The 14,111-nt window shown below is 34.8% G+C and overlaps 2 protein-coding genes across 2 annotated transcripts in view; both read left to right on the forward strand.

The window, feature by feature from the left end:
* LOC136028771 (elongation factor 1-gamma-like) overlaps positions 1-14,111 on the forward strand; it is a 48,796-nt gene that overhangs the window by 15,702 nt on the left and 18,983 nt on the right. The window contains exon 3 of the mRNA XM_065706673.1: positions 5,377-5,403. Coding sequence (XP_065562745.1) covers positions 5,377-5,403 — 27 coding nt within the window. The remainder of the gene's footprint in view (positions 1-5,376; positions 5,404-14,111) is intronic.
* Positions 458-2,559, forward strand: LOC136028770 (zinc finger protein 239-like). The gene has a single exon (XM_065706671.1). The coding sequence runs from the start codon at positions 736-738 to the stop codon at positions 1,840-1,842; it is 1,107 nt and encodes a 368-aa protein (XP_065562743.1). The 5' UTR covers positions 458-735; the 3' UTR covers positions 1,843-2,559.

Consider the following 14,111-nt stretch of genomic DNA (forward strand, 5'->3'; position numbering starts at 1 on the left):
GCAAAGAATGTTGTATATTCGCAAGTTTTACGTAGTTAAAAACATATATATATATATATATATATATATATATATATATATATATATATATATATATATATATATATATATATATATATATATATATATATATATATATATATATATATATATATATATATTCACAGGTGGGACATAGGGACACAACTACAATGGCGCGTAACTATTATGGCGCGTAACGACTTACGCGCGCGGGGGGGCTTGGGGGGGCGCGAAGCGCCCCCACCAACTAGGTGTTGGGGTGGCGCAAAGCGCCACCCCAACAGCTAGTATAGATATATATATATATATATATATATATATATATATATATATATATATATATATATATATATATATATATATATATATATATATATATATTTATATTGTTTTTTTTTTGGGGGGGGAAAAAGCTGATACCTCAAGATGTTCAGGCCTAAAAATCGATCTATATATGTCACGAGTTTCAGAAAATTCGCCCAGAGCCTTAATTTTTGGGGAAAAGGCATGTGAATGACGTCACTATTGTATACATCAGTATCTTAATGACTTCATCGACTAATATAAAAGGCTGCATTCATATTACATCCGTAAATGACGTCACATAAAAATTTATACCTTAATCTATTTCAGTGACGTCATTCATAGCATAAAAACAAGTGTTGTCTAGGAAGATCCATCAGTCTACTTTGAAAAGCAAGTAGTAATATAAGTATGCTAATAACAAGTACAAATATAAACAGCAAGCATTATACCTTTAGTGATATGGCACTAAGTTTTGGAAACTTTGATCTTGACCCAGATTCCCAGCTTATGACTGGAGTGACCGATTTTACATACCAAGAAGACTTACAACTGGACTGCGAAAAACAAATTCCTTTGAAGCACAGATTAGCTAGGCATATGAGAACTCAAAATGGAAAAAAATACTATGAATGTGAAGAATGCAAAAAGAAGTTATCTTCGAAGTTCAACTTGGCTGTGCATATGAGAATTCACAGTGGAGAAAAACCATTTGAATGTGAAACATGCAAAATTAAATTTTCTAGAAAGTCCATTTTGGCTAGTCATATGAGAACCCATACTGGTGAAAAACCATATGAATGTGAAACATGCAAAAGTAAATTTTCTAGAAAGTCCCATTTGGCTGTGCATATGAGAATTCACAGTGGAGAAAAACCATATGAATGTGAAACATGCAAAAAGAAATTTTCTAGCAAGTCCTATTTGGCTAAACATATGAGAATTCACAGTGGAGAAAAACCATATGAATGTGAAACATGCAAAAAGAAATTTTCTACCAAGTCCATTTTGGCTAGTCATATTAGAACCCATACTGGTGAAAAACCATATGAATGTGACATATGCAAAAAGAAATTGTCTTCACAGTTTGCTTTGACTGAGCATAGGAGAACGCACACTGGTGAAAAACCCTATGGATGTGAAATATGCAAAATGGAATTTTCTATCAAGTCCAGTTTGCCTAAGCATATGAAAACTCACAATGGAGAAAAACCCTATGAATGCGAAGCATGCAAAAAGAAATTTTCTACCAAGTCCCATTTGGCTGTGCATATGAGAATTCACAGTGGAGAAAAACCATATGAATGTGCAACATGCAAAAAGAAATTTTCTAGTAAGTCCTATTTGGCTGTGCATATGAGAATTCACAGTGGAGAAAAACCATATGAATGTGAAACATGCAAAAAGAAATTTTCTAGCAAGTCCTATTTGGCTAGTCATATGAGAACCCATGACCCTTTGGATGTGAAACATGCAAAATGGAATTTTCTTTCAAATCCTGTTTGGCTCTGCATATGAGAATTCACAATGGAGAAAAACCCTATGAATGTGAAGCATGCAAAAAGAAATTTTTTATCAAGAACAATTTAACTAGGCATATGGAAACCCACGCTGATGAAAAACCATATGAATTTGAAGAATTAAAAAGTGATAAGAGGTGTTAGCCCTACTGATTTCTCTCTTTTTTCAAAATTGACATTTGATACAGCTAAATTTCTGTTTGTTTTAAGTTTCAATTAAATTTTATAATTTAACCCTCACTCGTCTTTGGATTTAATATAGCTCCGCTTTTATTTGATTTTTTACTATAATTACTCAATGATATATATGAGCCTGAAAAACACGCCAACCTTTTGGAAAAGATTTTCCGTTCAATTTTGGGATATTTTTGTTCTTATCCTTGTCTCACATGATAAACTAGATGTCTTTATTTCATGTAGTGTTTCTTTTCTGGATGTGGTGTAAATTTTTGTTTTACATTGTCATTTAAAAGAACACAAATGCCAAAGTCATTACTCTGAACTGAGGGTTATATTTCACACCTTCAGTGTTCTTTTGTATGACTCTTCTGAATTCTCAAATGATTTCATTGTCAAATGCCTTACAATGTTATCCAGTCAGTGGCATTTTTTGTCACAATAGAAGATAAAGTGCTAAACATATAATAATCATGGGTATAGTCACCCTCATACAAATTTATATTTAGACTAAAAAAAAAACAACTAAAACCTAAAACATATGACTTTTTGCAATCAAATTAAAAAAAATTGAATCAATAACAAATAGAAAGAATTATGAACTAAAAAAAATATATATGCACAATCATCAATGAACAAGTGTAGTATTAAAAACCCTGGCTAACAAGGGAACAAAAGTACTCATATAACACATATGTTGTCCTGTTACTGACTGAAATTTAGGTACCAGTTTGACTACTTATTTTAAAACTGTTGGGCTGAAGGAAGATGCTTGGGGGGGGATCTCAAAGCAGTGTATTGGCCAAAATACTGACACCAAACTTGTCCAGGTTCTTTGAACCAGAAGCCATCTGTCATGATCAAAACCTTTATGGTCTCATGGGAAGTACCCCACATTAGGTACATGCAAGCAATGGTAGTAGTGCTGTGTAGCTAGGGGCAGATTTTCCTTACAGTTCTTTTCAAATCTGAAAGTTTTCTGTCATTTTTTTCCAGCTTTTCTTTCTTTATGTCATAATTATCTGTCAGAATTGAATATAACTTGCTTTATGCAATGTATTTTTAAATACAAAAAAGCCATTTATTTGCAAGAGTTTATAGATTAAAGTATTTATATGGCTTTTACCATCTATCTTGGCAGATGAGACAAAATACTGCCGATACAAGTTTTTAGCAGGAATATATTTTTGGGGGATTGTGTTAGGGGACCCATGCTCACACTATCTGATTCAGATGTTGGAGCTGAATTCAGTTGTATATTGAAATCAAAAATCTTTTTAAATTGCTATGGACTCCCATCTGGAATATATGAAAGAAAACAATTAATTAAAAATTTGAAAAAAGCATCAAATAGCTTAGATTAATAATCTCAAGATTACATTTTTTTGAATGCATTCTCACAGTTCTATGCAATACATGTTAGGCACATACACGTAAGGTAGGAGGGGTAGGGGAATGGTGCTGGTATTGTATATTTGGATAAAAAATATAGCTTCCACTGTGAAAAGGTTATGCCTTTTCTTCAGAGAACGTTTGTCTTAAGAAAGCAACTTCTGTTGTTTTTTAATCAGAAAGCATCAGAGGTAGCATAAGGTAGAGGTATCAGGAAAGCATAGGGTAGCTTTGGAACTAGTTTTTTTTTCTTAGAAGGGGCAAATGTACATTTTGTTGCCTCCTGCTACAATATCAATGCAATAAATATATATATATATATATATATATATATATATATATATATATATATATATATATATATATATATATATGTATATGTGTATATATATATATATTGTAATTTCTGTTTAGAGTGAAAGTTGAATGTGTTTCCTGGAAAAAATAAGCATATTTGTTTATTATGTATTTACCTAATACATAATATATACCAATTTCAAGTGAAAGTTCAATGCATTTCCTGGAAAAAATAAGAATATTTATCTATTATTTACCATAAGTGTTGGTTTGATAAACTTGCATTTAATTTGCACTTCTTTTGAAAGCTGCATAATATTATTCATTTAAAAAGAACTCTACTCTCTTGAATGTAGCATGAGGCATAAGCCAAGCTAAATGCTAGCTAACTGGGCAAATAATCACCCAGTGCTCTATCATCCTAATGTGCAAATATACCCTTAAAGGGAAACAGGTGGAAAGGCCAGAGGCCACTAAAAACCTGTAACTATGCTCGACAAAACACTTGGGTATTACAATGCAGATCATTTCAAAGGTTAAACCAGTTTTTTCTAGAATTATTTTATTTTACCCTTTAGCCTGTTTTGCCACCCATCAGGTCTGCCAATTGAGGCACTTGCTCCCTCCTACATCCAAATCTGGGGTACTTATGTATTATTCAGAACACACTCAATAAGTGAAGGTAGGTTCTTTTTTGAAACAAACTGCAATGCAGGTACATTTTCATTAAATATTTTATATATAGAGGTGGTTAGGTTAGGTATTTGCTATTATGTACCCCCCCCCCCCCCTAATATGCAAATATATAGCCCAAACTTTTGATAAAGCTAATGAAATATAACAAAATACGACGAAAATATAATACTTTATTATACTTTATATATATTTTTCTTCTCTTACAAGAGAAGCTTAGAGTGCAACATAGCTGTTTTGTTCAAACTAATACTAAAGTACATAAAATGTACCTACATTGTAGTTTGTCTCACAAAAGAATGTAACTTCACTTTTTGTGTGTTCTTACTAATACACAAGTACCAAATCAGGTATAGGGTGTCATCATTTTAATTTTAATTAGCTATTTTTTCTTAAACGGTTTTTTAATGGCTTTTCAACCTTTTTTTAAACTCATGTTCATGCACTATCTTCTATCACTATGCATAGCAAACTAAATTGAGTTTTGTCTTTGTGGCTATGAAACTGATTTTTTCTCATAAAATGTACCTGAATCGTAGTTTGTTTCACAAAAGAACCTAACTTCTCTTATTGTGTGTTCTTAATAATACACAAGTACCGAATCTGGTATAGGATGTCACCATTTTAAATTTGATTAGCCGTTTTTTCTTAAACGGTTTTTTAACAGCTTTTTAACCTTTTTTTTTAACTCATGTTCAGGCACTATCTTCTATCACTATGCATAGCAAACTAAATTGAGTTTTGTCTTTGTTGCTATGAAACCGGTTTTTTCTCATAAAATGTATCTGAATCATAGTTTGTTTCACAAAAGAACCTAACTTCACTTATTGTGTGTTCTTAATAATACACAAGTACCAAATCTGGTATAGGGTGTTACCATTTTAAGTTTGATTTGGCGTTTACCTTTTTTTTAACAAATAGCCTAGATAGCTGTTTTATTCAAACCAATACTAAAATGGCTATTGTTTAATAGGGCAAAGCTGAAGACAAGAAAAAAGCAGTGAGTAAAAAACTTGGTATTTGACTGTTAGTGTGAAGCTACAGATACATACAATAGCTTAACATGTTTTTGAAAGTTTGGCATACTTACTAACAACCATAAATGTATGCTCTCAACTGTGATTGTCCAATACCTTGAATCTGAGATTCAATGAGATGGCATTGTAAATAGGTTGATTTGATTTGACTTTATTCCACACAATATATTGTATTGGTTTCATCTTTGTCCATGGCAATACCAGTTGAAAGGATTTCAGTTAAGCATGTTGCATGACTTCAAAGTTGGCCCTGTTTTCAAAAGCTTTGAATTTCATATAGTTGACTGAAATTGCTTCCTGAAAACATAAAATTCCTATTTTTATTTCTTATTGTTTCTTTAAAAGCTAGATATATACATAAACAGGTGGGGCGGGGGGGTGTTCAACGTTTTTATCTCTTAGCTGCATTAGAGAGGAGACTTGCTGTGAGCTGCAACTTAAATATATTTTTTTTAATCTAGGAGGACAATTTTTTTTGAAAATACAAAAAAGCAATTTTTTCAGTGAAAAATTCCAAAAAATTATGGATGAGGCACATGCCCCCTCCCCCAATTAACTTCACCTTTTGACAATGGTTAGTAACTTGTTTTCTTTAGTGTTTTTTAATTCGTTTTTCACGTTTTTCACTCAATTTTTCACGTTTATCATTGTGGTGCTCAGTTTAGTTTTTAGCTCATTGAATAGCCAACAACAACCATTTTGAAATGACAGGTCTCTAAAATAATATTGAATTGGATTTGTCACTTAATGTGCAAGAACTGACAATTGGCAGTCGTTTTTCTTGTTTGGCTATATGGTTTATTCTAATTTACTGTTAACAGGAGGGGTGTTTCTGGTGGGTTTGTGAGCACCGCCTCCCTGTTTTGAATTGAGCTCTTGGCTTGGTTGCAGTTTAATTTTGTGCTGATTTTACTGACATTTTTACAAACCTGTAAAGAAAAAATCACGAAAATTATATCCAGCCAGTGTTGCATAATTTGGCATTTTACTCTTTTTTGGGGGGTGGGGAAGCTTGAGCAAATTGAGTTCTGAAGAGTCCAAATGCTCTGGCATACTTTTCTGGCAAAAGGTGTATAAAAAAGAAGAAGAAGAAGAAGTGGCATCACCTCTGAATTTTTACTTATGGTATTGTTATCTTCGGTATCTGTCTTGCCTGAAAAATGCTAGAATTTCTGTAGTTTAAGAATCCACTGAATTAAACTGAACAATTTAACACTTTCACGTGTCTTCAGTTTTTCCCTAAGGATCATACATGTTACACAAAATAAACTTGTCTTTTGTTTTCAATGGTTTTCTAACTTATTGTAACTGCTTCTCCTAAAAAAAAATCCTTACTTTATCATTTTCCTGGAATGCTTTTTGATACTTAAATGAAATGAATATTTGAAATCAGTTGAAGCCAAATCCAGTCATGATGAACGCTTACATGCTATCCAGATCTAGCAGAATTCAATGGATCCTAACTTAGTTAAGGCTGAAGGATCAATATGCTCTGATTGGCTAGCATGTTTGATCATACAAAAATTGCAACAGAAAAATACAGTATTAGTTTATTTTGAATGTGCTGAATCTTGGTGTTTGTAAAACCCCATTGTGAATGGGCATACAACTCAACCTGTTTTGTGGTTGCTCTATGTCAGTTAAATTACATCCATGTTTCTTCTGTGTTATGCTATGTATATTGGGGGGTTGTGTTAGGTTGTATGAGTAGAGTTACATTTGTTGATCTGTTATGTCGTATGTTGCTCATGTTGAACTATGTTTGCTGATTTGTCTGTTTGTTGGAATGCTCAGTGTAACAGTTGAAGTTGCAATAATTGCAAAGATAGACAGATAAATGTGGCTGTTCAAGGGACATAACTTATGGTAAAAATTGTGTTTGTAACCCATCTAAAGGTGTTTAGACGCTTTTTTTCAAAAGGTGTTATATCCTCTTTTCTCACTGAAAGAAAGGGGAAGGGGAAATGGAACTTTTAATGTAAAAATAGTTTTTTGTCTTTGGTTAGATGCTTACAAAATCTTATTATTACAAATAATGGATTCTTATTAATAGCATTCTAAAAGCAAGAAAGAAAGAGGCACATTTTTCTTTTAATACAAGTTACCACGAAAATAATGCCTTTCGAGTTACCGCCACCGATTTTCTTTCTAGGATATTTTTAAACCATCTTTTAATCATATTGGCTTGAAGGGGGGGGGGGCATCCACGAAAAAAAAGTTTGGAGGTTGTGATTTCTTTCAAATTTATAATTTAGTTTGGGTCCCACTTCCCACAAAAAATTGGGTTGGATTCTTTAAAGGAACCTTTGGTTTACCACTGCCTATAATGTCTGTCCCACTTTTAACTCATATTTAAAAACTGATTGAGAAAGAGAAAACAAAGACAACTCCACAAACTACATCAGGAATCGGAAATTGATGTGATAATGCAAATTTTTCATGATAAACAGTATCTGACAAATATACATGTGAAATGAGATTATTTCAACCTGTTTGAAAAGCCATTTATGATTTTAATTATTTTGTTTTGCACTAACCTTGGTGAGTTAATCTTTAAGCTTTTGACAGATTAAGACTGATTAAAAAGCAAGCTAAAAAATTTAGCCACAGATTTCCCCATAAAAACCCTTAGATTACTCAAAATTTACTGAGCCTTATTTTTGTCTACAGATTTATTAAAATACGGTAGTTAGAAGCAGAAATTTTGCCATATTTGTTTCACTGTCCTCTAGACCCTTATTCTTCTTCTTCATAAAGTAGGAGGTCCATGAACAGAAAAAGCAGGTCTTTCACCTCATTACTATACTGGCTGCAGCACTGAGGTATAGTTTCACCACTGGGAAATTCACCACTGAATTCATTCTTACGCTCTTTCCAAATATAATAATTTTTTCTGGGGAAAATTCCATTTTGAGCCCTTAATAGGGCTCCAAAAGCTAACTTATTATCTTATCTATAGTTTTTAAACTATGATGTAAAATCAAAGAATTTATTAAGAACTGTTATTTTAAAAGGGAGCTGTTATTATTTGAATAAAATTCAAACGAAATCATGTTAAATCGCTAACATAGTATATTTTACCTATTGCATACTTAAATTGAGCCTTGATCAAGCTTACCTATTGGTTTTATGAATGTTTTTGCAAAATCAGCTTTGACCGGTATTACCCCCTATCATAGGGTAATGGCAGTCGGTAATGTCATGTTCTACTACATGGCTGTAAATTAAGAAATAAGAGAAATTTCAAAGACATAAACATATTAAACTGAAATCACTATATTTATATTGTTACATAATTCCGTATTTAGGAAATTACAAAAATTAAATTGAAAGTATCGACATAATTAGAAGCCAATTATTTGAAAAAAAAAAACATCTTTTCATACCAAAAATGGCTTACAAAATTTAAGCGCCAATATATTTAGCTTATGAGCTTTAAGAACTTTAAGTCAATTTCACTTTCTGGAGCACATGTCACATAAATACCCGTCAGGAGTGTCCCATCCAGAACATTCTTGATGTGCCCATAATGCACAAGAAGTGCACCGATACAGGAGCTGTTATTTTAAATCCCGACCGGACCTGGTGACATTGGGAGGGGGGCAGTTGGGAGGGGGAAACCTAAAATCTTGGAAAACATTTTGAGTGGAGGGATCGGGATGAAACTTGGTGGGAAAAATAAGCACAAGTCCTAGATACGTGATTGACATAACCGGAACGGATCCGCTCTCTTTGGGATAGTTGGGGTGGGGGGTTAATTCTGGAAAATTAGAAAAGATGAGGTATTTTTAACTTACGAACGGGTGATCGGATCTCAATGAAATTTGATATTTAGAAGGATATCGTGTTTCAAAGCTCTTTTATTAAATCCTGACCGGATCTGGTGATATTTGGGGGAGTTTGGGGTGGGGAACCTAAAATCATGGAAAACACTTAGATTGGAGGGATCGGGATGAAACTTGGTGGGAAAAATAAGCAGAAGTTTTAGATACGTGATTTACATAATTGGAACGGATCCGCTCTATTGAGGGGGGGGGGATAATTCTGAAAAATTAAAGAAAATGACGTATTTTTAACTTACGAAGGAGTGATCGGATCTTCATGAAACTTCATATTTAGAAGGACCTCGTATTTCAGATCTCTTATTTTAAATTTCAACCGGATCCAGCGTCATTGGGGGGGGGGGCGGAAATCTTAGAAAATACTTAAAGCGGAGAGATCAGGATGAAACTGGATGGGAAGAATAAAAACCTGTCTAAGATACGTGACTGACATATCCGGACCGGATCTGCTCTCTTTGATGGAGTTGGGGGGGGGGGTAATTTGGAAAAAATGAGGCATTTGTAACTTACGAAGGGTGACCAGATCTTAATGAAATTTGATATTTAGAAGGATCTTGTGCTTTAAAGCTATAATTTTAAATTCCTACCAGATCCGGTGACATTGGGGGGAGTTGGAGGGGGAAACCGGAATTCTGAGAAAACGTGAAAATTTGGGTATTTATGGCACTTGGTATTAACCAAGTGACATATAGCGATCGCAAATTCTGTTGGTCTGTCAGTCCCAGTTTTGCTACTTTAGGCACATTCAGGTAAGCTGGGCCGGAGAAATTTGGCAGGCGTATCAGGGACCGGACCAGATTAAATTAGAAATAGACGTTTTCGCTATTCGACCATCTGGGGGGGGGGAGTGGGGGGCCCGTTAATTTGGAAAAATTGAAGTATTTTTAACTTATGAACGGCTGATCAGATCTTAATGAAATTTGAAGGGTATCGTGTCTCAGAGCTGTTATTTTAAATCCCGATCGGATCTGGTGACATTGGAGGGGGGATTTGTAAGGGGGAAGCCTAAAATCTGGGAAAACACTTAGAGTGAGGGATCAGGATGAAACTTGGTGGGAAAAATAATCACAAGTCCTAGGTACATGATTGACATAACCGGAACGGATCCGCTTTCTTTGGGGTAGTCGGGGGGGGGGGGTTAATTCTGAAAAATTAGAAAAAATGAGGTATTTTTAACTTACGAACGGGTGATCGAATCTCAATGAAATTTGATATTTAGAAGATTATCTTGTCTCAAAGCTCTTATTTTAAATCCCGACCTGATTTGGTGACATTGGGGGGAGTTTGGTGTGGGGGAACCTAAAATCATGGAAAACGCTTAGATTGGAGGGATTGGGATGAAACTCGGTGGAAAAAATAAGCAGAAGTCTTACATACGTGATTTAAATAATTGGAACGGATCCGCTCTATTGGGTGGGGGGGGGGGTAATTCTGAAAAATTAGAAAAAATGACGTATTTTTAACTTACGAAGGAGTGATCATGAAACTTCATATTTAGAAGGACCTCGTAACTCAGATCTCTTATTTTAAATCTCAACCGGATCCAGCCTCATCGGGGGGGGGGCAGTTGGGGGTTACCGGAAATCTTAGAAAATACTTGAAGCGGAGAGATAAGGAGGAAACTGGATGGGAAGAATAAAAACCTGTCTAAGATACGTGACTGGCACAACCGGACCGGATCTGCTCTCTTTGGTGGAGTTGGGGGGGGGGGGGTAATTTTGAAAATTGAGGTATTTGTAACTTACGAAAGAGTGACCAGATCTTAATGAATTTGATATTGAGAAGTATCTTGTGCTTTAAAGCTCTAATTTTAAATTCCGACCAGATCCTGTGACATTGGGGGAGTTGGAGGGTGAAGCCGGAATTCTGGGAAAACGTGAAAACTGGAGTATTTTTATCTTACGAATAGGTGATCAGATCCTAATGAAATTTGATATTTAGAAGGAATTCATGTCTCAGAGCTCTTATTTCAAATCCCGACCAGATCTTTTGACATTGGGGGGAGTTGGAGGGGGAAATCTTGGAAAACACTTGGAGTGGAGGAATCGGGATGAATCTTGGTGGATAGAATAAACAAATGTCCTTGATACGTGATTGACGTAACCGTACTGGATTCGCTCTCTTTGGCGGGGGTTGGAGAAAGGGGTTCAGTGATTTGGCGAGTTTGGTGCTTCTGGACGTGCTAGGACGATGAAAATTGGTAGGCGTGTCAGGGAGCTGCACAAATTGACTGGATAAAGTCGTTTTCCCAGATTCGACCATCTGGGGGGCTAAAGGGAGAGGAAAAATTAGAAAAAATGAGGTATTTTATAACTTACGAGTGGGTGAATGGATCTTAGTGAATTTTGATATTTAGAAGGACATCGTGACTCAAAGCTCTTATTTCAAATCCTGACCGGCATTAATCCTCTGATTTTCCTTTTAAATCAATCTATTGATTCTTAGAATTTAGTTAGAGCTCATACCATATGAGCTCTTGACTCTTTGCTCTTCTTGCCTCATCATAAGTGCAATACGAGCTCTTAGCTCTTGGCACTTGTGCACAAGGGCCAAGAGCCTTGAGCTTTGTCGATGGTGATTGCTATGTATATGTTTTTAACTACGTAAAACTACGTATAAATAGATTGTCAGGTTTACCGACTCTTGAACATGCAACATATAATTGTCCATGGGAAAAACAAGCCGTATTCAGATCTATACCGCATTCTTCTAATGATTGCCCTTGAGCTTTATTGATCCTGATTGCTCATCGAATATTCCCTGTGTCCCCATCGTCATTTATATATCCCCCATGTGCCCCCCTGGCGTCCCCGATGTAGTTGTGTCCCTTTGTCCCGGTCGTCATCTATATTCCCGGTGTCCCGGTCGTCATTTATATTCCCTGTGTCCCGGTTGTCATTTGTGTCCCGGTCTGTAGTTTCTGTTTGAGTTTCCCGGTCGGGTAGCTTCGCCGTCGGGCCCCAGCATGGCACGCGGCAGGCTTCTATATATGGATTCTCATTGTCTCTTGTGTTCTAACCGCAGACATCATGGCACGCGGCAGGCTTCTACATATGGATTCTCATTGTCCCTTGTGTTCTAACCACAGGCAGTGCTGGGTCATGGTGGCTTTGCCACCGGGCTCCATGGGCCCCAGCATGGCACGCGGCAGGCTTCTATATATGGATTCTGATTGTCCCTTGTGTTCTGGGTCCTGGCAACGCTATGTCATTTTTGGATCGAATTAATGACGTAAATTGGACATTCCTAATCTAGCACTTTCTCTTTTAGCCGCAAGCCTGGTTTTGCGTGCTCTAGTGTTCCCTTTTTTTATCTTTTATTACAGTTTTTTTTTTCCTTTTTTTAGTTTTTTTTTTCATTTTTTCCTTTTTTAGTTTTTAAAAATTTTTAATTTTTTTATCTTTTATTACAGTTTTTTCTTTTTTAGTTTCGCCCTTTCTCTTTGAGCCGCAAGCCTGGTTTTGCGTTGCTCCAGTGTTTCGTCCTGGTGTTCAATTTTTGGTAACATATTAGGATAATTTCTTTTTGACATTAAATAAGAAAAACAAGTTTTTTTTTTACTGAAACCTGGGAGCGACATTAATACTTAAAACGAACAGAAATTACTTCGTATATGAAACTGGCTGCTTCCTGATTGACGCCCCGCTCTTTACGCTAAAGTTTGACTCTTTCTCTCAACTCTTCTTTTTAAAACAGTAAAAAACTTTAGCGTAAAGAGCGGGGCGTTTATTAGGAAGCAGCCCCTTTCCTATACGAAGTAATTTCTGTTCGTTTTAAGTTTTAATATCACTCCTTACTTTCAGTAAAAAAAAAAAACTTGTTTTTTTTATATTTAATTTCTGAACATTTTTGAATCAATGCATGTTTTGATTTTGGCTCTCCGCAGAGGAATAATTAAAACGAAATTTGCGTTTTTTTTTTTTTGGCTAAATGGCTTTCTCATAGTTTTGATCGAATGATGAAAGTTGTTTGGTTTGTTTTACCTTGACTTGTCTTTCGTCAGTACGAAATACATATCGTCGAACCTTTGTTTTTTGCTGTCCAGGTGGATTTTCATCCAACAGCGTGGTTTTGCGTTCTTTAGCCGCAAGCCTTTTGGCATTAACCCTTTGAGCAGATTCCTCGGCTGTTTCTTCTGCCATTGTAGGATTTATACTAAAATATCTCTTTGAATTAACTATTTGAGCAGCTTCCTCGCGTGTTTCTTCTGTCATTTTAAGATCTATACTAAAAATTCCTCTTCACGTGCCAAGCTTGTTAAAGCTCAACAATTTATAATAAACCTCAAAATTTTAAGTATCTGTTTTAAGGGACACATGGAATATAAATGACGACCGGGACACAGGGACACAACTACAACGGGAACGACGGGGGGCACAGGGGGATATATAAATGACGACGGCGACACAGGGAATGTTCGATTAGCAATCACCATCAACAAAGCTCAAGGGTAATCATTAGAATCATGAGGTATAGATCTGAATACGAATTGTTTTTACCATGGACAATTTATATGTTTCATGTTCAAGAGTCGGTAAACCTGACAATCTATTTTTATGCACAGACATTGGGACAGCGAAGAGTGTTGTATATTCGCAAGTTTTACGTAGTTAAAAACATATATATATATATATAATATATATATATATATATATATATATATATATATATATATATATATATATATATATATATATATATATATATATATATATATATATATATATATATATATATATATATATATATATATATATATATATATATGTATATATATACATATATATATATATATATATATATATCTATATATATATATATATATATAT

The sequence above is a fragment of the Artemia franciscana genome, chromosome 7, assembly GCF_032884065.1.
Source record: "Artemia franciscana chromosome 7, ASM3288406v1, whole genome shotgun sequence".
In the NCBI taxonomy this organism is placed as follows: Eukaryota; Metazoa; Arthropoda; class Branchiopoda; order Anostraca; family Artemiidae; genus Artemia; species Artemia franciscana.

Coding starts and splice junctions, on each gene's coding strand:
- LOC136028770 (XM_065706671.1), top strand. CDS start 736: ATGCTAATAACAAGTACAAATATAAACAGCAAGCATTATACCTTTAGT.